Source organism: Necator americanus, chromosome I, assembly GCF_031761385.1.
Source record: "Necator americanus strain Aroian chromosome I, whole genome shotgun sequence".
NCBI lineage: Eukaryota > Metazoa > Nematoda > Chromadorea > Rhabditida > Ancylostomatidae > Necator > Necator americanus.
This window is the reverse complement of record NC_087371.1, coordinates 20,249,156-20,272,661: the sequence shown is the minus strand read 5'-3', so window position 1 is coordinate 20,272,661 and position 23,506 is coordinate 20,249,156. Positions and strand designations below refer to the sequence as shown.

Below are 23,506 nucleotides of genomic sequence, written 5' to 3'. Positions count from 1 at the left end.
CCTGTGTCGCTTATTGGTTTCTTTTGTCTTCTAGATTAATGAATTCCCCCGAGTCTTTTTAAAATCCTGGATATTTTCTCATTTAGTGATGTTAGGATTGTGTTTTTCTTTTGTTTCGCTCTATAATTGTTCTGTTCGATCTGATCGTTATCTTTATTGGACATTTCCTGGCTTTAACATAACCGTGCGCTTTACGCGTGTAAGTAGTTGCCCTCGATTTTGTTGAAATAATACCCAGGAATCCAACGCGAGTTATTTTACAGAGATTTAAACGTTTGCTGAGCATCCCAAGTATATTTATATAAAATATCTATGGTAGTTGTTATTCAACTGCTTTTCGGCTATGTACCAGTTCTCTTCCGTTTTAAGACTTTTTTTTTCTTGGTCGCCTGATTGCAGAGCTGTTTTTTCCTTCTTTTTTTTGCGAGGATGATAACTTTTAACCAAGATGGATGCATTAATAAGTTGTACACTCATAATTCTATAATTACTTCTTTCTTCCTTAATTTTCCCCTAAGGTAATAAATGGCGGCGGGTGTAGCGCAGTCGGTAAGAGGTTTCACTTCCTGCACGATCGATCGGAGGTTCGAATCCGCGCCAGTGCTCACCAAGCCTTTCATCCCTCCGGGGTCGATAAATTGGTACCAGACTTGTCTGGGAGGATAAAAGCACTGACTTGATACATCGGCTAGACCCCGCGAGTCACCGCATAGGCCAGCTAAACGTGAACCTCAAACGATTCTAAATTGGAGTGAACGTGGGGGCGCATCCCGAGCGGTGTCAATATGTCAAGCTCTTGAAAATTTGTTTCCACCTCATCTGTAACGGATTCACATTCTTTCTGTTCTTCGTCCTAAAGCTCGTTTCAAATCTTGCTTGGCTGTTATCTCTCTGTTTAGCTTGAGCAATTTACGACCCAAACGCTAAAAACTCATGCTCAAACACCGAGTATGCGGAGTTTAACGCAATTATTTAACATTTACGCAATTGGGGCGATAATTGAACATATCATAACATAATATCGTTCTTATGAGTGGCTAATTGGAAATCTCAACGATCTTGACCCAAATGTAAACGAGTACGAAGAGTTCTCATCGAAAGATACACATCCATGAGCTGTGGAAAACTCGTCGTTCAGATGAAGCGCTTAGTATGCTGGGAATTGTAGCGTAAGAGGTTCGGCTTCCACTGCACAACCGATGGTTCGAAACGGCCCTAGTGCCAATCAAGCCTTTCATCCCTCACGGTCGATAAATTGGCACCAGACTTTTCTGGAAAGATGAGAGCACTGACCTCACTCTCGCAAGTCACTGGAAAACCGCGCACGCAAGCAAAAGCTGTAGGAGAGACTGTGTACATGTTATGCAAGTATAAGTTCACTTCTATCTACTTCTTTCGTTTCTATTTGTTTATTTCGTTTATTTATAATAAAAACGAAATGAAATCAAATGTAAAAGCAAACTCGAAGAACCTATTATGCTATGCACGTATGCTTTAGAATGATGTGTTTTTCACTGTATTATGTATTGAACACACGTGCATATGTTATGGGACTACAGTACATTAGAAATGCATGCGTGTATGTACACATATTACAGAGCGTAGTATGTGTACTTGATACCTTATAATTTCATGCATTTAATGGGCTGCGTTGGGGTGACAATGAAATCAGTCGCAGAAAAAGTGGAGGTAGCTACAGTAGTGAGCTACAGTAGTGTAGTAGGATTGAAACAGAAACCACGAGAGAATGTTAAGAATTTGAGTGGTTTTGAGTTGAGTATTTCCTGACTTTCAGCCTAATCTTCAATACAAAAAAGATGTCTGAGTTTTCCCTCTGTCCTTCGCTACTAAATTATCCATTGTTATCCACAATTCCGTCTATCTGACGTTATCCTTAACTACAGTTAGTGTACGCAATTTCGTATGAACGTCTCAAACCCCAAACAATACATTGTCAGGAAGCAACACTGCACCAAGAATTCCTAGTTCTTACTTCTCTTTTTTTGGGAGCAAGTTAGCCAAAACCAGTAATTCATCAAAGGATAAAGGATAATGTGCACGCAGTTGGTCGCTCCCTGTGAGGATGCTCAGTTGTTCGTTATCCACTACTGATTCTTTCCACATACGTAAGGTGCCCTTTCTTCCCATTTCTCTCTTCTTTACGTACACGTACCCTTATCATCTTGAGCTTTTGTTTTTGTCCAATTTCCGGCTGAAACAATTAATAATCGTCCTTAGTTTTTGCAGAATAAAGGTGCCCAGTTAGCAATGGTGCATCGTAGTCATTGCATCTTATGCGGAGAAACGATGAGCCATTCAAAATTGCGCTGGTCCTCCACAAACAATCGGCACAGAGCTATACTGTTGTCGTCCCACGTTGTATTTGGAGCAGCCGATGTCGGACATATGAGAGATGTGTATTATATATTGGCTAATAATCATAAACGATTGTGTCACCGACATTTCGCAGATGCAGTGAGTTGTTTAAAAAACAATTAGCTAATTCAGGCGCAATCGGCCCCTAGTATGTTCTTCAGTGTATTACAGGCCAAGTTCCTGGCTGGAGAGATGGCAGCCATGGGGATTCCATTTTCTCATTTCGAAGATCCTTCTGCTATCGGGTGTACTGCATACGTGAGCGAGACCGACGTACCACTCCATCTTGTGGATTGTTTGAATGCAGCAGTCAAACTGTTCGAAGTAGCTTTCACAGATAATCTTCAAATGATTTTTAAATTATAGTGACAGGTGTTTTCAAGCGGCAGATCTGTAAATCCGTATGGATTCACTTTCTTGTATCTTCTCTTTCATTTGTTTGTTTTTTTTTTCTAAAAAAATCTAACAATGTCTGAAGCGAAGTTTTTCGAGCGAGGGTTTTTTCTGGTAACGTCTTCGGATCCTAGCCAACGAAATTAGAACTTTCTTTTTTCTTCATATCAGAGTTTTTGTCTTGAAAATGGTAGGGCTTCTGATACATCCATGATTTCCAAAAAAACGATTCGACCAAAATTAGATTCTCTTAGCAGTTCCTTAAATTGAAAATACTGAAGAATTCTCGTCAAATCGTTATAAGCTGTATTTACGTTTTTCTAGAAAGACGTTCTGATCACAGTTAGAGACGTCACCGTCTATTTAAACGGTTCCTTACGGCGATATTACTCTGAGTCTGGATGGAATACGGTGGCGAATCCACCTCCCAAATGGAAAACTAAAGGGAGAAGGCTGGGGAAGAGAACCAAGAAGCACGAAGACAATGTGAGAAACTCTGATTTTGTAGTATTTCTTTAGGATCTTGATTTTACCACTTGAAAAAGAAATCGTCTGCATCATTACTGACTCGTCTTCATTACTGGCTGCAGATTTTTCTCACGTTGAAAAATCTTTGCTTTACCTTACCGAACCACTATTCCGTTCAAATCACCTGTATTTTACCTCTTTTCTGTTAGTGTCTGCCTTTTTATTGACGTACCTGTCTCGGCAGGCAAAGTTTTAAGAGAGCTATTTCTTTTGGTTTTAAACTGTACTATTTTGTGTATTTCCCTTTCAGCGACGTTCATCTCAAAGCATTCTCTCCACCTATTTTAATTAACTCATAAATAAATCTCATAATACTTCGGAAAAGTAACTTAAAACTTGACTGGAATTATTTTCTGGTATGTACGTTTATAGATGTTTCAGTTTTCCTCCTTCAGTAGAAACTTGCACAGGTGGAAATTTTACTTAGTGGTTTTGAGTTACTTGAAGCGATTGTCAACATAGCACGCATTCGAATATCAAATTACCTGAGAAATTTCACTTGGATTACAATGTGAATCCTAAATTTTGAGTGGAATCCTTTTTTATGGAGTCACTCTGGGCGTCGGATGCATCTGAATACCAATCTTTTTTTTTCTGCGAAAACGCTTGAAGAAAGCTTCTAAGGGTTGTAATTGATCGGTTGGCATTGTATTAAAAGTGAGGCGGAATCAATCCTTTTTTCTGTTAAATTAAAGGAAGTGGTTTTTTTTTTTCGAAATGTGTTCTTTTCTCAGACAAGAATGATATATGTATGATCTTCTACCAACGGTGGAGTCAGTTCTGGCTTTCAAGGGAGGCAGGGAGGGGGGAATTATTTTATTGAAAAATCGAGATTATCTTCTGTGGAAACGACAAAATATTCGGTTGAATGTACGTATATAGGTATATTCATGTAGACAAGCGTGTCATGAGAAGATCAGTGAAAAATCTTGCGTTACCAGAAGATGAAGCTTTAGCGATGCAAGCGACACTCGTTCGCGACTCTTCTCATCGCTTGCATTCCGTTTTTATGGCTCATCTCAGTCTGGACTGAACTTACTGATTGTGCCAACTTCGTTTATAAATTAGCCCAATCTGAAATGCTTACCGCCCATCACCGCTGCACTCGCAATTACGCCTAACTAATCAACTGAACAACTAATAAATAAGCTAGAATTTCAGCAGATTAGCGATGAATTGGTGTTCAACGACGCGGATGCAGAGGACGTGAAGGATTTCGACATGCTCGACCATACTGGGAGTGTACCTGAGAATGAAACAGAAAGTACTGGGCTTGATTATGGAATTCCACTTTCTGAGTTGGCTAACACTTCTGCCATAAAGGTTTGATTTTCAAATTTTTCGCTAGTCACTTTTTCTGGATATCCTGCGTAGTTTCAGTTTACTTTTTCAAAACTAAGTAACTCGGTTTAGAAGGAGCCAATTTTCGACTCAGCGGAAGACCAGGAGAGTTCCTCTGCTGCAATTCTTCACCGAGGTCCAAAGCTAGAAAGCACAAATCCAGCATTTTTAAAGCAGTCATTCGTCGTCGATGGAGAAACACTCTTGAAGCTTTTCCGATTCTGTCCTCAATGTGGTATGCAGCTCTCTAACGACGGCAGTGTGCAACTGGATGCAGTCGGAGCTATACCCATTGTGCAGTACGTCTGCATCAGGTGTTATGAAAACGCTCCATCCATAAAAGTGTGGAGAGGACAAAAATGAAAAGTAGTAGTTATTGAAATTACGTGGTTTTTTGTTCCTTGCAATTTTTTAGATGTATCCGGGGGTGATGGACGGGTGTAGTGTAGCGGTTAGAGGTTCCGCTTCTTGCACAGTCGATCGGAGGTTCGGATCCGCCCTAGTGCTCCCCAAACCTTCCATCTCTCCGAGGCCGACAAATTGGTACCACGTTGTCTGGGAGGATAGAAACACTGACTTGACACATCGGTTAGCCACCGCAAGTCATTGTATAGGCCAGTTACACGGTCGTGAACCTCAAACGATTCTGAATTGAAGTGAACGTGGGGGCGCATCCCAAGCGGATTGATTAACGCCAGAAACTTTAGTTTTACTTTATCTGGGGGTGGCAGTTAGGACGCCAATGCGTAATGTCATCACTTCTAAGAGATTATACAGACCAGAGATTTTTATTCAACCCATAGGAGCTTATAAGTCTGGATTAAGCAGTTCCTGTAGGTTTCTTAAGTAGTAGCTACTAAGTTACCTTTTTCATGTTGGCTCCTATCTCTGGCTCCAATGTCCAGCCTGAGTATATATCCAGACTGAACCGCGTCAAAAGCTTGTTGAGATGTTGAGAGCTGGAGTCGATTTATAAGATTTAGCGGAATGGTCTGTAGTCATGCAAATCTTATTATTGTTACGAAGTATTCTGAAATTTTATTTCCACCGTGATAATGAGAAATACGGGAGCTATTACTGGTAAAACCGAACCTAAGTAAAGATTCGACAAAGGCTATTTTATCGAAACAACACACATATTTCCTTTGTAACAAAGATTTCCCAAGCGTTTGCTCTTTTTGAGGTTTTTTTTTTAAACCTATATGGTAAACTTTATGAGAACCTCTGAAAAAAATTGCACATTGGATCCAACGGAAAAGAAAAACGAATAAGAAAACTCCTATGACTTCGTCACTTTTATCATTTGGATTCCTAATGAGGAAATGGTTGGGAAAATACAAATGGTTTCAAAAATTTCGAACTCTCATATCTTACACAGTCCTGCTACCGAATTTTGTTTCGCACAGTTAGGATTCATATTTTACTCATCTCTGGAACAACATAGAGGCGTAAGCCTGAATCACATCAGTGAAGAAAAATTCTGCTCTATGTTACGAAATAGTGCCTTAGATGTGATAGTAGTGCAGTTGTAGTCCTTTCAAATCACCGATCTACATATTTGTATTCGTTTGTATTATTAAGTTTTCTTCCTTATGAGAAGAAATATCCTTTGTTTTTTTTTTTGTTTATCTGTGTTTCGTTAAAGGCATCACCCCACGAATCTGAGGTGATGCAGATTTCAGGTGGAGTATTCGTATACGGGATCGTAGATTATGAAGAGTAGGGTGATCCTGTCCATTTCTTCCTAATTGCCGGAAGATGCGGCGCCGCACAAGACTGGCGCGCGCCAATCGAACCTCTTGTACAAAATGGTGCGCCAAAACGAATGAAGCCGCATCTTCCGGGCCGTTTTTTACGGCAATTAGCAAGAAATGGACGGAATCACCCCCTCTCCATAATCTCCCATCCTGTATACTCCGCCTGAAATCTGCACCACCTCAGATTCGTGGGGTGATGCCTTTAAATGACAGACTGGTAATTTACTTTCTCTCTCGATCTCCTTCCCCTATTTGTTATGATTTCCATGGATTTTCCTTTGTAGAACCGTTTTGAGAAATGATTACAGTTTATTGTAACCGACCCTACAATAAATGCGGAGAAATCTATATGACAAGAATGGCTGTAACCAAAGTGAACTGAATTCTTTTCATTAATAGTGCACACAAAGAGATGAACCGTCAGTTTGGATGGGAATGCATATAATAAACAGATGAACAGAAAAGAGTGGTAGAGTAGGAAGACTAGAAACTGTTCAAACTGACGGTTTATGCTAGCAGTATAAAAGTATAAAACTAAGAATATACAAGGGTACCAAAACATTCACTATGATCATGAACGAACCGCAAAGCACAAGTTAAGTTGCTGACTTCAACACCTAATTTATAAATAAATATCTTGTACTCTCATAAGAAATTAAGCATTATAATCATTATATTACGAAACCTACATATAATAATGCATCGAAATGGCTTAATTCAGTACTCAACTAGGCATGTTGAAAAGGACTGTAAAGCAACTTTTGATGTGATCTCAATATTCACTAGAAAATTATTGCTTACCCTCTACACCCAGCTACGGTTTTTTTTTCTAGTCATAAGACAACTCAACATATGGCACATCGTAGCAACTCACGATGAAATGTGTGTATGCCATTAAGTAGGAAAAAAATGTGGACAAGGGAAATCTACAAGGGGCGAAACATTACCTGGAGAAGGGTAATCATTATGGTGATTCACAGGGAGAATGATTTTGTACGACAAAGTTTGAAACAAAACATGAAATCAAATCATACAAAGAAGTAATGGAAAGCATGTCGCATCGAGAGAAAAATTATTGATCTTCACCTTAGGGGAACTAACACTTGCACGTAAGTAACAGGGAATAAGCCGCTTTTTCCGTTTAAGCGACCTTCAAACCAGTTTTCGTCGACTTGTGAAATCAGCTCCACTACTTGTCCTTCTTTCAGATTAAGCTAAAAGAAAGAATCCACTTAGAAACAAAAGATAACTTCCTCTGCGAAGACTGAAGGAGCCATAAGCAAAAACCAGGCGATGAGCTAGAGAGCAATAGCTAGCTTGAAAATTTGTCTAACCGTAAAATCGCAGTGAATACCTCGCGTAAGAACTTTTCGTTTCCGTTTTGAAAGCTAATTTCTTCAGAAAAATAAATTTAAAACTTTCAAAATTAGTCAATTGTAAAATTTTGTCTCGTTTCCGAAGTAGAAGTATATCAACAAAAAAATTCCCGACCTCTCCTTCACTCTGTGCCTCAAAGTCGAACATTGCTTTCGCGGACGGTTTTTGTTGCTGGGGAGGAGCGGCGTGAGTCACTGGCATAGCTGACGATGGTGGTGCTTGGAATGGTCCACCGCCATTTGAATAAGGTGGCGGTTGTTCATAACCGCTGTGCGATTGCGCTCCCATCACCACACCGTCTGGAGCTGGTGACCTAGAATTCAATAGAAATAACAACTAAGTTCAAATTCTGTTAGATATCAAGAACTGAAAAGTGAGGAGTGAATATTCCAAAAGTTGGAAAAGAAGCCATTCCAGAGACCATAACTAGTCGATTGCGATGACGAACTTACTATCACACCACATGAAATCACTAATAAAAAGTAAGAAATTCCAGGAAATGTAAGAATGACGTGAAGGAAAAACAATGTTAGGTACACATATACTTATTTGTTTTCACTAACCTAGAACGAGGAGTTCGATTGGACAACACTGGAAGTGGATGATGTTCCGTTCGTGGACGGCAGCTCGCCTCTTTAATTCTGAAGAAAAACGATGTCTAGAGTTAAGTGGGTGCATGTTATCCAACGTTCTACCGTTAACCAGCAAGTAGAAGCACAACAATAGAATAAAGAAATGATAGGCAACAGAAAGGAAGGTCAGAAACGGACAAAAACGTAAGGATATACCTTGAACCGAGCTGGGCTTGGAGTCCTTCAAGCACTTGACAAGTTTGACGGTGAAAATCTAGCTGTGCATCCACTAAGGCGCGAAGTTGTGACACTTGCTCAACCTATAACTGATATCTTAAGAGAAGAGAAGAAGGAACAGATATTAATAAGTGAAACGTACATCATTACTGAGTACATTGAACATGGCCATTTCCGCTAATCTTTTAGATTCTTCAAGCTTTTCTTCGGCTTGGATAAGCTCGTCATCTAAGAGGAAGCGCTATTATTAGGTGCGAATCAAAGACGCGCAGAAAACCTCCGACATTTTCATAAATGTCGCTGGGCAGTGGAAGAGATGATTCACCTCTTCGTTGTTGTCGTTTCTTACAATCGTAATCCAAGCGACGTCCTTTCAGCTTAGTTCGATGGTGCTGAAAAAGGTGGGAACATGGTAACGTACACATTTTACATTACTATTGTTTCCTAACTATTATTAGCACAATTTCGTAATCTAGATCATACAAATAGGCCGTATTAAATGCATGTAGAAACCGGAAAATTACGGGGACAACGGGTTCGACGTCATTGAAAGAAAAAGTGCAAACGAGTAGGAACGACACATCTACATTAACCATAGACATCATTGAATAGTCGCAGCCATCGAGGAAATGTCAGAACTCGATTGTCAAAGCGTATGCTACAAGACTATCTTTTGCACTCATAGATGTGATAGTCGGAGCTTTATGGTGTTCCAATCCCCTTCACTTTTGGACGATAGGCGAAAAGACCCCCCCCCCCCCCTTCACTTTTGCACGGTTGGCGAAGGGACCCCCTTCACTTGAATTGCACCCCATGAGCTAAACCCCCTTCACCCGAGGAGGGTCTGTCTCCTCCCTATCACACCTATGTTTGCGCTCAACTTAAGAAGGAATTAAGCACTCCAAAACACAAATGAAACTTACATTAACATCTTTCAGTTCGTTATTTTGCAGGTGAGTCAAAGGATCTATGAAGTTCTGTTTCACATTTTCCTCCATCTGATATTTTATATCCGCCATGTGACGATATGCTTCTGCTGCTTCCAACAACGCCTAAAACATTGAATTTTTCCAAAACATTATCGGAAATGGAGGTTTTCCTTCACCTTTCCGAGATCGCTGGATTCCCCGAGGGCGCTTCCGTATTTGTGCATTGTGTCAGCTAACATCCCTTCGGTTTGTGGATATGGAGACGTCTTCACTGTGCCACGAACCTTGGATATAGCACCCATTGTTGCCATCTTTGCTCTTGTTGCTGAAAAAAATACGCATATCAGATTCCACTATGGGCGAGGAAAAATGAAAGTTGAGTTAACATCTGTAAGCAGCGAAAAATTGAGCACCTATGAAGAAACATAGCTATAACTAACGAATAACAAGACTTCGAATGACTTCATCAATACATAAGTCTGTTTGAGATAAGAAAACAGAAACTTTACTACCAGATTTTCCTTCATGTAAATCTAGAAAAAAACTTGTTTATTACTAAAAATTATCTTTCTATTGTAGATGTCTTGTTAGCAACTTATGAACTGAATCAGGCTGAACTAGGTCTGCTCTTAGAGAGGACTGTCTTTCATCCAGGTTCTGTTTGGGTATTTAAAATTTTCAAAATCAGAACAAACATGAACATCTCCTTCAGAAGAACTTAATCACAGTGAATGTATTTTAAAAACGTTAAAGTCCTCTGGTAAAATTGAGAAAGTAGATTCAAATCCTGTAAAGATGTGCATCCAAATACCCTGGAATACAGTTCCCTATCCATAAAGACAGACCCGATCAATACTGAGACTGCGAATATTTCTTGAAGTTCTAACATTGATTCCTATATATTAGAAACGTGAAACCGAAAAAGCAGAAAAATCGACATCGATTGAACATACAGATTTCATCAACCTCCTTTGCAGGTCGGGTCTATCAGAGGAAATTTGAAATTCAACGTGGAGCATTCAGTTGAAGACATCCTTTTTTAATTTTAAATAGAATTGATAGGAATAAACAAACATAAGTAACTAAATGACGACACCTGGATTGGGTTGAAGATACTCATTTGTACCAGCAACGAGTGCACTGATAAGTTCGTATGTCGTATCAATATGCTGTAAGCAAAAGAATTGGAGTTTCAGATGCTCACTAATAAAAAAGTGTGGTAGAAGTGAGTTTAAGCATTACCTTTTCCATATCATTGTACTGGTCATCAAGTTTGGTGGCTTCAGCGGCACCCATGGTCTCCGATAAGTACTAAATATGAGGAAAAGCATAGCAAAAAAAAAAAAAGAAATATAAGACAAAGAAGAACGAATGAGATAAAGAATCATTTAACGTGCCTGATTTGCTTTGTTAAATTGTTTCCGGAGTCCTGACAGCGACATGATTAAAAATAAACAGTTACTGGGGTGAAGCTAACCTGGTACGTCTGGAATTCAAAAACTGATTCTCAAAAGCGAAAACTTCGAAACGAAAATCGAGACGGAACAGAACAAATAAGTGTTGTAGACGGTCTACGAGTTCGGCGTGAAGCCCTTCTTTCTTCTTTATTCATCACAAAAGCTGCTATTCCAGGTGTATTTTTAAGCTGCTACGCAAAGTTCGGTATGTTTAGCAGTTCGAAATCAACGTCAGAATCACTAACAACTACTGTAGGAAGAAGAAAAGTAGTCTCCCTCCATCGGCCCGGCGAAATCTTCTCGTTCAAATCGATTTTAGTGAAGAGATTTTCTAGTAGCTTGACAGCGACGTAGTTGACCAGCATGGAAAAAAATTGTAAGCAACGGCAGTATGGAAAAGTGAAGAGGGTGAAAGGGAGGCAGAAAAAGGGACGTTGGTCTAAATCATAAATTTAGGAGCACGTTTTTTTTATTATAGCAGTAGAAAAGAATGAGAGAAACACACTTTTCAGTAGGAAAAAGCAAAGTATTTTGGCAATTTTCTATACTACAACACTGGCAAATACTCCTAGCTGATTCATACGAGTAAACCGCCTCCACTAAACGAATGGCTGCATGTGGCACATGGTAAGGAATGCATTACGAGAAAAAGCAAATGTGGACTTTCCCACTCCATGTGGCGGCACTTCGGATTTATCACATCTCTACGTACTCATACAAGATGCGCAATGTTTTCGATTTCGTTTGTGCAACGAAACTCAAGCTACAAGATCTGAGTACAAAAGAAGTAACGTGGGAGAATAAGAACCTGAAGCACATAAATTAACAGAACTTGAGGCACATAATAACACAATTTATGATCTTAATAGGAAGTAATAGCTGCATTTATGACAACAGCAGCACTTTCGCAAAAATATTGGCCTTATTATAATGCGTGCAAGAAAACTGAGGATATTCACAAAACGTCAGCAATCACGACAATCTCGTTAGAAGTGATGGAATAAATAGTCAAATGATGTAGAGAAGAAGGCCAAACGAGCTAAAACTAATGCAATATTCACGCCGACAATTGAATACAGAATCGCTCACACGGCGCAACCTTAGCGCACAGAATCTCAGCTTCTTTCCGAGCTAGCACACAATAAGATTAGACACCCGTTATTTCTTGGTTTATTGAGAACCATGAGCAAAATTAAGAGAAAAATCAATAAGAAAAGTGCGCTTCGAAGAGCAAATGAAATCAAATCTGATGTGTAAAAACAATGAGGGATTGACAAACCTTGACAGATAAGCACAGCCAGATCCAGAAACGTGCAGACTAAAAGGATTACATCGTAAGAATAAAAACTTAGAAGAAAGCAAGTGCAACGGAGAAAAAAGGAAAAACAATCTTTCGAAAATAGATAGAATAGGGTGATTTAAACCAGAAAAAAAAACGAAGCGACATCTCAAACTCTCACACTAATGCATCCCAGTCACCAATATGGTATGTGTTGATAACGCACAAGTGAGAGAAAATCTCGTACACTTGCTTTGCTATTCAGAAAGTCGATAGAAGCACCCAACAGAAATGAAATAAAACAGGTCCTGCAACCTCCGACAAAAATACGCATAAAGGCTCCTTTACAAAAAAAAATGCCCGAAAAGGAAGCTTGACCAACAAGAGATCAGTAAAAAGAACTCGAGAGAGAAAGAATATGTCAGTGGTGAAAGCCCCAAATTGTAAAAGAAACGGTTTGTAAATATTACCATCACAGACTGACAAGGCCAATCGATGAGAAAATGTCCTTCAGACCCTTACGTTTTTTTTTTGCAGAGGGAATGCCAGATACTCACACCTTCAAGATGTAAAACGCTTCATTTTCCCTCAAGTGCAGCAAAATTTTTTTGGGAGACATTTGCAAGCGATAGTCCAAACCCATGTGAAGCGATAGAAATTTCAGCAAATAAAGGTATAGTTGAACAGAAATGGACATAGCAGGTGTGCAGCAAGATGTTGTACCCTTGAATGCCGTTTGCAGAACGACGGACGGACGAAAATCACCTCTCCGAAGGATGGCTCAGTTATAGGATGTTCCAAAAAAAAATTCTGTTAAGTACTGAAAACAGGGCGGTGTATTACAGCATAAAGTGAGACGGCAACACATGACGTATGACAGCACTGTAGACCAGACTAAGGCAAAATAGTTGCAGCTAGATTTTGAGGTTTTCGATAACAACTCATGTAGCAAAGGAAAAGAAAGGATTTTACACAGGCAATTCTTAAGATCTACGGTCCTGTTACTTTTATAAGTGTACTTTTGTTAAAGACTGCTACATCCAGCATTCTCGTCTGCGAGTAACATGAAGAAGCTAATGTGAATGCATTTTGAAACAACAAATGTGTTAAGGAGAAAGAGGAAAAAACGCCTAGAGTTATGAGAGAATCAAAGCGGGAGGGGTAACACTGGAGTGGGCAAATATGCGACGAGCAGGTGCTCAGCCAACTGGAACATTCCCATTCGTCCTTGTGCGAAATCCACGCAATTACGTAGAGCTCGACAAGTAGGAGAAAATAATTAGAAACAACCTGAACGTAGCTATAGTAAGTCAGAAACGAAAATAAGCCGGCACTTTCCAGAACTGCTACTTTTCCGATGAGGTAAATTGAACAACTGACACACTTCTCTACTTTTTCTTTATTATTACAAACTGCACCTACCATAATTTTCCGAGTTCGCAGCTGCAAGAAGTACTTCTGCTGCAAGATGGATCGATTCAATCACCAACTAAAAAGCGAATGACTGCAACCGCCGCTACTACTACGCCGTTCTAATGGGCCTAGGTTGACGACGCGATTTCCATCCTACGATCATCACTGGTATTTATGAAGTGCGATAGAATTATAGGAACAGTTATAGCGGGTATTGTGAGAAATTCCATCCAAAAAGCCAAAATTATCTAAACTTAATCTGCTTATTTGTTTTCATCAAATAGTGTAATCGAAACCCAAAACATACCAAACGTTTATATCTAGTTTTGAATGTAAGTTAAAGAGCCGTACAACGAGAAATGAATAAACAACTAAATTATATCAAAGACTAAAGAACCGGTTTGTTATGTTTACTCAGTTGCAAAGTGAAATATTTACCAACTTCTTTATGAATTATTCGAAAAAAGGTGGTAGTGTGCCTAAAGAAAGACAGCCACATTAATAAAACATTGCCAAATTTCCTTGGACTTTAATAGCTTCGTCTACAAACCATACTAGTTTTGAAAAACAACCTAGAATCTGGAAATGATTGCTAAAATGGGATGCATCAAGGTTGCAGTTGAAGGCATAGGATACTCTGAGCATTAATTGCAGGAATTCTTGCAGAGCCATCCAATGCGTTAAGCGAATTATCATTTCCTATCCCTATCTCTACTATATATCTTGTCCTTTCCTAAAAGGATATTTTGTCCTAAACAAGACTTATTCAAAATGGAAAAGTTGAGTTTGTTCACCACTTCAAAACTTGAAGATATCTTTGAAGAAGACTGCTACAAGATTCCCGAACAGAAATATACATGTATTTGTTGAGAGGAATGTCCCGAAATGTTCATGCGACCTTCAAGACCCTTCAGCAACAAGAATGTAAGGAAAACTACGACAAAAACTTCTACAATTATAAATGATGTAAGAACACCGCTCTACTTCAAGGCACTTCCGCAGAGGGGCTTCGACGATAAAATGAAAAATAAACATAGACTTCAAAGAAACCATAAATGGAACTAATGTTTGCAGTACCAGAAGTTCTGCTAATTAGATAATGGAAACCACAATATTTGCGTATGAATCGAAAATTTCATCGTGAGAGGCATTTTCGGCCGCCTAAATTAAATAATGACAGCTAACACTTTTCAAAATTCGATATAAGGAACAGCTGACGGCATTACTTGAATTCGTCCTGGTAAAAGTTTTTTCAATTCTAATTTTCTCACAATTTTCGTGGCTCAAAACATAAAAGAATGATTTGAAGATGAAATAATCCACAAAGTCTGAAGCTAAGCACCATGAATCAACGATGCTTGGATGACCAACGAGAAGGCAATGCTAAGGCTTCCGGTAGCAGTGGAAAAGCAAGAATCAATGAGATGATGCACTGGCAGCGAAACGTACGCTCTAATGATGCATCTATATATACGCTTCCCTAGGGAATAATGAACACAGATATTGAGAAGGGATAAGCAATGTCAGGTGCACTTCTCAGCACTTTCCTCGAGAAAGGAATGCGTGTTTTTAGGGGAACAACACAACTTTTCGCATCGTATCGTATAAAAGGATTTTGCGTACACGACGTCCGATAGTTTTGATGTTCTTCACTACTTCCGCTACTGTAACTGCCAATCGGAATTGAGACATTTCGTGGATAGTAAGAGTAAATTCTACAAGAAACTAAGCTTATAGATGGCGACATAATAAATTTAAGTTATCAAAACACGTTCAATTACAGTGCAATCGTTATGCTATTCACTGCATCTTTGCAGAAAGAGAATGAGATACTTTTAGAGCGCCCCAAAAATACCTCATTTTCTGACTGCAAATAGAGGTGGCAGCGATATGAGCGCCTTTTGCATAGTTGTATACTGCTTCTACGCTTTGGTTGACATAAAGACTTCTGATTGTGTAATAACAACAGTTGCAGAATTTGCAGAGAGAGAAATTCATACGTTACTTTTATTTTTGTCAATGAAGTGTACCAACTTCTACATGAGAGGGCTGGTGAAATGTCGTGTCACCACTATTCCAGTAGTGCAGCTGTTGTTAGTGACTCTACCATTGTAATGTGCAAACCATCAATCAATTATGGTAGGGCCACAACGACATGAAGCACGTACGCAATTGCGTACGCGACTCCTCTCGAGGCGCTTCGGTGGGGCGCGGTGAAACTCTTGCTGGCACCACGCAGCGCTGCACTTTGCTACGTTCCCAACTCGGCCTCCACAGCACCGTTTCGAGCGTCTACGCAAATGCACCGCAACTACATTCGTGATTCATCTCGTTTTGACCCGACTATACAAAAAAAAAACGGTTGCAGACGGCATCCTGTAACATTGCAAAATAGTACGACAGTTTCTCCGACCTATTGATTTTTGAAGTCTTCAGCTGAGCATAATGCTGGCGTTACGAGCCTCTATTCGAACAATTCCTCTTCTGGCATTAGTTCTTAGAGGAGAGAAGAGTTATGTGAAGAGCTGCCCAAAAAAAAAAGTGTTGTACTTCCGACTTCGAATTCGAAAACTCGAAAAGAAGACGGGTAAAAAGTTGCACTTAGCTTGGTTAAAACAGAAAAACTGGGCATCAGAAGAGCAGCTACTAAGCCTCTTATTTCGTAACCAATGAAATTTTGTGCCATTTTTCTTCAATTGCGATAACAGTTGAGATGCATTCATGATTCCCAACTTCCACAAGAAATCACAACTAGAAACAGAAGAACTGCGACATTAGTTTAGAAACACAAATGGGTGCATCAAAAGATGTTTGATACCGGACAAAACATAGAATTGATAAGAAATAAAGAAAAGTCATCTAGTGATGAACGACTGAGTGTCTACATAGCATGTCCAAAGAAACATCGTCGGAGTCTCTCGACAAAGCTGCCCGGGCTTAAAAGGGTATGCAGAGCTAAGTCATTCGCTGAAGCGTTATTTCATGGTAAGAGAAGCAATTTTCCGCCGCACTTCTCTACGCAGACAATAGCAGCTGATGGAAATCACGTTTAGAAGCATGTGAATATACGGAAGCGAGGACGAGGAGACGAAGAAAACACAAGGCTAGTAACATGAAAAACTCCGACAAATGGTGTATAATGCGCTAATAGCATAATCATTTTCAAGGTAAGGAATGAACAAAAGATCAGATAAAAAGTGAATATACAACACGTAAACCGCTGATAAATTGTGGAATGAAATGTAGTGGGGGGAGGGAGGAACACTCAGTGGCGCCCTTATCTCTGGAATTAAATAACTAAATCGTGGCCCTAAGACCTAAGCATTAGTCTTGGAGGATCTATGATATGTAAGCTAAAGCTACTAAGAGAAAAAAAGTAAGAGAGACCAGAAATAAAGGCGCCACCGATTCCCTCTCCCCCACCCCCAAATAACATTTCCCCCGAATTGTATAGGTGAAGTTCATAGTCATCAGTGAACGAATAACATTAAAGAAGTTAGAAGGAAGTCAAATGCATTTTAAAGGCATCACCCCACGAATCTGGAGTGGTACGGATTTGCGGTGGAGTATTCCTATACGGGATGGGAGACTATGGGGAGGGTGATTCCGTCCATTTCTTCCTAACTGCCGTAAAAAACGGCCCGGAAGATACGGCTTCATTCGTTTTGGCGCACCATTTTGTACAAGAGGTTCGATTGGAGCGCGGCAGTCTTGTGCGGCGCCGCATCTTCCGGGCCGTTTTTTACGGCAATTAGCAAGAAATGGACGGAATCACCTCCCTCTTCGTAGTCTCCCATCCCGTATACGAATACTCCACCTGAAATCTGCAACAGCTCAGATTCGTGGGGTGACGCCTTTAAAGGAAGTAAACCAGGAAGTTGGGATTTAATTTCGACATATTTCCGCTGTTCGTACTATTCCCTCCAATATGCAGGCCAAAATCATGCAAAAGGTAGCGCACCAAAGAATTGATGGTGTTGGATTCCCTCCACAAATGGATAGGAATAAGGGTGCAATACATGAATGAGAGTGTGATCATGTTCAATTTCATCTGTAGTCCAGAAAAATGGCGTAAAAAATAGCCTTGGCTGCACCGGCATCTCCAAGGATGCAATTTTTTACGGATAAAACGCGAGCAACTCTTTCGCTATCGAACTTACAGTACAACTAATGTAGCTCAAAAAAGCAGCGAAAGCTCTCCAATTTGCGAAAATACAGGCATGTGGTAGACTGCTGTCGTTCTAATATTACCCGTAGCAAGTTGTATTGTTCGAGTCACCCATGCAGTTTCATTCAGTTGGTTTTTTCTGGGTTAATTTAGTTGAGCGTGATCATGACCACAGTCGTCAACTACACACCTACTATTTATGTTTACAGAAATACCAACACCGTCAATTTCATACTTAAAGGCATCACCCCACGAATCTGGGGTGGTGCGGGTTTCAAGTGAATTGTGCCTGTACGGGGTCGTAGATTATGGGGAGGAGGGTGATTTCGTCCATTTCTTCTTAACTGCCGTAAAAATGGTCCGGAAGATACGGCTTCGGGCGTCCTGGCGCACTATTTTCTACAAGGAGTTCGACTGGAGCGCGCCAGCCTTGTGCACACGCCGCATCTTCCGGGCCGTTTTTTATTATTCAATTATTACAATTACAAATTATTATAATATTATTATTCAATTAGGAAGAAATGGACGGGATCACTCCTCTTTGCATAATCTACTATCCCGTATACGAATACTCCACCTGGAATCCGTAACACCTCAGATTCGTGGGGTGATGCCTTTAAGCGCTAATACTACTACAAACTTCAGCTTTCTTAAGGTCAAGAAGACTAAACTCCCACCAAATGCCTGAATACTTGCACTGAAAAGAAAAAACGTGCAAGAAAGAAGTTCAGGGCACCATAAAACATAAACATAAAGACAAGCAAGGGAATTGAATTCCAAATGATATCGATCTCCTATAAACAGACACATTACAGAAGCCTCGAAATGATAGGTGCTAACACATGTCCAAACACAAATAAATGCACGGAACGAATAACGACCACAAAATGTTTTGTAAAATACACTGAAGCCATGCAGAAAAAAGGAAGATAAGCCTGTCAAGTTTCGGAAGTGAAAAAAATCTTATCGAAGGCTACCTCCCATATGACGTTTTAAAATTGCTGCTCTCACATCCATGGAATTTCATCACTGTCGTAAATATTTCGCATACTCAAAGCAAAGCATCGAAGGAATGCCAAAGGATGAGAAGGGAAAGCCGTTGCGGCAGTCGTAATGGCACAAACAACCAGTTTCATCTGCGTCCTCTATCAGCTGGTCTATCGATTTGCGAAGAAATTTCGACCTCAAGGTGACATCAGCAGTTGCTATCACTGCTGATTCCGAGAGTAACTAGAAAGGAGAGTACATCTCCAAATGATTACACAAAAAGAACCCTCTCGGAGGCAAAAGACAGTCGATTTGCAACATCACCATAATGCAGACAGAATAAATGCGAAAAATACACATGTAAATAAAAGCGAAGATAAAATCGAAATGAATTAGAATTGTAGTTCTGCGATGGCCATTCAGCCAAATTCGCACAGCTCGAACGACGAAAAATGTTTCCAGAAATGCGAAATCCAAAAACATATAAGGTTTCAATTTTCAATCAATGCTAACTAAAAATCATCACATCTTCGTTCATTTTGTATAAAACGCGATCACGAGGAAATTTTGTGATTCAGGAAGATTGACACAATTTCAGGGATTTCATGAGCGCCGTCACTGAAAAAACTATGCACGTGATGCTGGGTTTTTCTGCGCTCTCTAATGTAGGGCGAAGCAGATGCCCAGACGCTAAATCAAATAGTATTGATTGAAGACCCACGAAAATTTCTCACGAATTGCTCTATTTATGAACAGGTGCTTCACTTGTTCTCAGACATAAATATAGCGAGTTACTTAGTTTCATTCAAAAAATGATTACAAGGAACAAAAGCCGCAAATATCAAACAGATATTGTAAGCCTAGTTACTATCGCCTGGATTATTTACAATCACAAATCTGCTCTGAAATAATGCGTGCAGTTTGATTGCATACATCACCTCAATAAAACAGCAGCTCTTCCTTTTCTCTTCCTTCTCGATAGTGGAGCATGCATTTAAGCAGTCAACTACTATCAGCCTATGTAAAGCATTACATAGGCAAACATAGGTGTAATGCACATTATCTACAGTAATTCGAAACGTAACCTTGCTATTTTCAAGCAAAATTAGAATCGTACTGTAGCTATCTTCATCTGAAGAAAAATTCCAGAGTACTCCGATGTCTTCAAAAGAGAAAGGAAATATGCTAGTTCTAACATCAGCGGAACTTCCCACGAAAGCATACCTTCAAAAAAGCTGCCTACCATCAGAAAAGCTTATCCTCTGGAAGAGATATGAAAAATACGAGCGACGACATCGCTGTGTCAGAGACTGAATGGCGAGAGTCGTAAATGAAATTCACGCGCCACTCCACAATCAATTTACATATTTAACGAGTGCTAATAGCAGTGAGTTATAGGGATTCTGATACCCACCTTGCTTCTGTGAAGAATATGTTCGTTTGAATCACTTGCTTAATGGGGATTCTAAACTAACATGCACAAAGAATATAAAGATCTAGAACGCAGGAGACAGAGGAGGCATTCAAAACGTGAGGCGCCGAGTAAATGACTCATTGTAGCTGTGAAATGTAAACAAATGCATTGCAGTGACCACCTGCACGTTTAGAGATCAGTCGAAACAATGCGGTTCTCACGTAGATTGAGTGTAAACAGCACAATAATATGACAGTACATGACAACAAATAACACAAGTAACCTCGAGAGAAGTTGCGCTGAAAATCCAGAACATTCGACACTAAAAAATACATGTTTCCTCACAATAAACTCTTTCTTTTCACCATCAAATACTTGAGGACAATAACAGCGAGAGGTAGGATGGGGATAATCGCCGGAACCCCAGCGCATGTTTAGCGCACTAAAAAGGCAGTTTGCCGTCAAGTGCTGGGTGCAGTGTGTAATTACAGAAAGCTCAAATGAACAGTATTACCAGACCCCAATCAAAGTTGGTTTCACGTAGCTCTTGGTCAATCAGCGTAAGCCGTGTATATTCAAAATAAACTCCGAATTCATAGGACATTACGGAACGCAGCCAACTTCACCAGTTCGCAAGGTCGTATTGGTCAAACGGGCGGTATGTAGTCGTTTGGCGATTCCAGATCCTTTGAGGATTTTGTCTGTTGGGTTGAGTTTTAGAAAGGATCGTCCGGCTGTAACTCCTCTAGATCATCTGTAGAGCGCTGAGGGCTAAAGGCTGTTTTTGACATGCGGACTTTCCGGCTCAAAAATGTAAACATTGTTGATTTGACCCTACAAAACAGCAGGTTCCTGCCAGCTGAAGTGAAGACGATAATTTGCTGCAATTCGCGCAATGCTTCTGTCTGGCCCGCACTGCTCCGGATCGTAATTCTGGAGATGGTCCTTTATCGGCAGCAACCGCTGGCTTTATCCGGCCGCCTAAAGCGCTGCCGCTGCCGTCAACTGCACCAGGTTTCAGCTCGTTTTGAGTCAACTACATTGTAACCTGCAGTGACTGCGATATCTGTGTCGATCTAATCCAAGGGATCTGGTGTCATTTGCTACGCCGTTTTTATTGTATCTACCCAGAAAATTTTATTACGCTTCGATTGTTTAAAGTATTGTTTTTAAATCACCCGGCACACTACCTCGGACAAAACTTCTCGAAGTTCTTATATTGTTAAAGGCATCACCCCACGAATCTGGGGTGGTGCGGGTTTCAAGTGAATTGTGCCTGTACGGGGTCGTAGATTATGGGGAGGAGGGTGATTCCGTCCATTTCTCCTTAACTGCCGTAAAAAATGGCCCGGAAGATGCGGCTTCGAGCGTTCCGGGCGCTATCCTCTACAACGGAGTTCGATTGGAGCGCACCGGCCTTGTGCACGCGCCGCATCTTCCTTCATCGTAGATAATGGGGAGGAGGGTGATTCCTGAAAGGAATCACCTTCCTCCCCATTATCTACGACCCCGCATGCATAACCTCTCCCCCCCCCCCCCCTGAAACTCAGCATCACCCCCTCCCCCCCAGATTCGTGGGGTGAGGCTTTTAAGGCCGTGCGGGCGGCTGTGAACTCTGCGGGCAGCCTAAGGTGTTTATAGATATGCTTTGGATCATACAGGTGATGTGACAACGGGCTCTAGCGCCATCTACTCGGCAATATCTCATCATCTTACTGAACTATTTATTCACAATACAGGTGCCCTGCTGCTGCTAGCGCGGTTACCTGTCGCTTTTCTTGACCTCCTTATTTTACAGACAGTCCTTGAAGATGTGACAGCACTGGTCACGTCCCTACAGCATGAATAAAGCCTCAAGGTGGTGAGGGAATCCTTAACGGGTAGTGTCTTCACATGAGAAAAGCTTTTTCGGTCGGAGCATTCGAGCATAGCAAATTAGAATGTTATTCCACATCCGAAAAGTTCCATGAGTCAGCACAGGAGAAATCTGTTTGGAAGGGAGAACGTTCGTCTGCAAATTTATACTGCATGGGTACAAAGCCGCATAAAGGATATTTCCGTTTCGCGACGTCGCTCTCGATTCTCTGCGCGTTTGTCTTTTATTGTATGAGAGGTTGACGTCACCATATATGTCCGCTTTTTTGGGCGGAATTTTCTGGGAATAAATGAGTGGTTTCGGGAAGCAGAGGCTGCAAGATTGTATCGTCAAAGCCGGCTTAGATGTTATGCATCACTCGCCGCGAGCGAGGCTGTCAGTGGCGCGCCCGCGTTTTTTCATCGCCCAGTTTAAGCGAGATGACGTGGACGCATTGCTGGATTGCACAGGATGCTTTTGGAAGGACGGATAGATCGTAGAGAAAAAACGGAGAGACCCTTATGTCTCACTTACGCATTGTTCCGAAGTTATGTGAAGTGGATGCGGGCGCCAAACAATTACGAGTAGTCACGAAATCGTCCGAGCTGTGCACAGGGACATAGTTTATAAGGTCGAGGATAGCGGAAGAGAAGTGAAATACGGTTAAATGTGTCCTATCACGAAATAGACGATATTGGCACCTGTCCGTAAAAAATAGCACGTGCTTAGTCCACGAATACGAGCGCAGCTACGCTCGCTTCTCACTGGTAATCCAGAAAAGCGTTTGTTTTAGCCCTGTTTACTTCATGTTCCCAACGATACAACTTATTACGCGGTAGAACGCGACCAACACCGTCGTCCATGCAACTAACACAACTCAAGTAGACGAGAAAAGCTGCTCCGTCTCTGCTGCGGACTGCTTCGTCCTATCACCGGTAATAAGTTGCATCGTTGGGGACGGAATCACACGAGGCTGCTTCTCCCGCTTTGGTGGTAGTTGTGCGGATTCAGGATTCTGGATTCAGATTCATTCGGGTGCAGAAAAGAAAGGGATGTTAGGAAACAAGTGTAGAGATGGCTAGTTAAAGAGCTTAAGGTTTCAAGGGATAGAAGAAATGTGAAGAGCATAAGATTAATAATCCATAGTGAACGAGAGAGAACATTTGGAAAAGGGAAATTATTGTGGTATTAATTTTCACTCATCCACATCTATGTTTTAAAAGTACCAGACAAAGTAACAATTGTAGAATAATAATAATGATTTAATAATATTTCGGTCATATGCATTCCATCTTCAATACCCCGGAATATTCTAGTCCTGTCAAACAATCGTAAAATACAGTTTTTTTCTTCTACTTACCCAAGTGAACATATAACTTCGTGATCTCAATACAATAGGTACGTATATCATAGAAAAGTGCAG

At 40.6% G+C, this 23,506-nt stretch overlaps 2 protein-coding genes across 3 annotated transcripts; one reads left to right on the top strand and one right to left on the bottom strand.

Moving 5' to 3' along the window:
- Positions 1-2,268: 2,268 nt before the first annotated feature.
- Positions 2,269-5,001, top strand: RB195_006304 (uncharacterized protein; the record flags this gene model as incomplete). 2 transcript variants are annotated; one of them, XM_064179323.1, is made up of 5 exons in its annotated part: positions 2,269-2,475; positions 2,548-2,700; positions 3,094-3,255; positions 4,459-4,620; positions 4,711-5,001. In XM_064179323.1, the coding sequence occupies 5 exons, from the start codon at positions 2,269-2,271 to the stop codon at positions 4,999-5,001; spliced, it is 975 nt and encodes a 324-aa protein (XP_064036285.1). The 2 variants fall into 2 exon arrangements, with proteins under 2 accessions (XP_064036285.1, XP_064036286.1); XM_064179324.1 differs by having other exon boundaries at positions 2,407-2,475.
- Positions 5,002-7,477: 2,476 nt separating this feature from the next.
- Positions 7,478-10,952, bottom strand: RB195_006303 (uncharacterized protein; the record flags this gene model as incomplete). The annotated part of the gene is made up of 11 exons (XM_013447951.2): positions 7,478-7,609; positions 7,887-8,085; positions 8,336-8,413; positions 8,561-8,664; positions 8,724-8,809; positions 8,907-8,973; positions 9,505-9,633; positions 9,687-9,835; positions 10,607-10,679; positions 10,753-10,821; positions 10,908-10,952. 11 exons carry the CDS (start codon positions 10,950-10,952, stop codon positions 7,478-7,480), a joined length of 1,131 nt encoding a protein of 376 aa, XP_013303405.2.
- Positions 10,953-23,506: the final 12,554 nt, after the last annotated feature.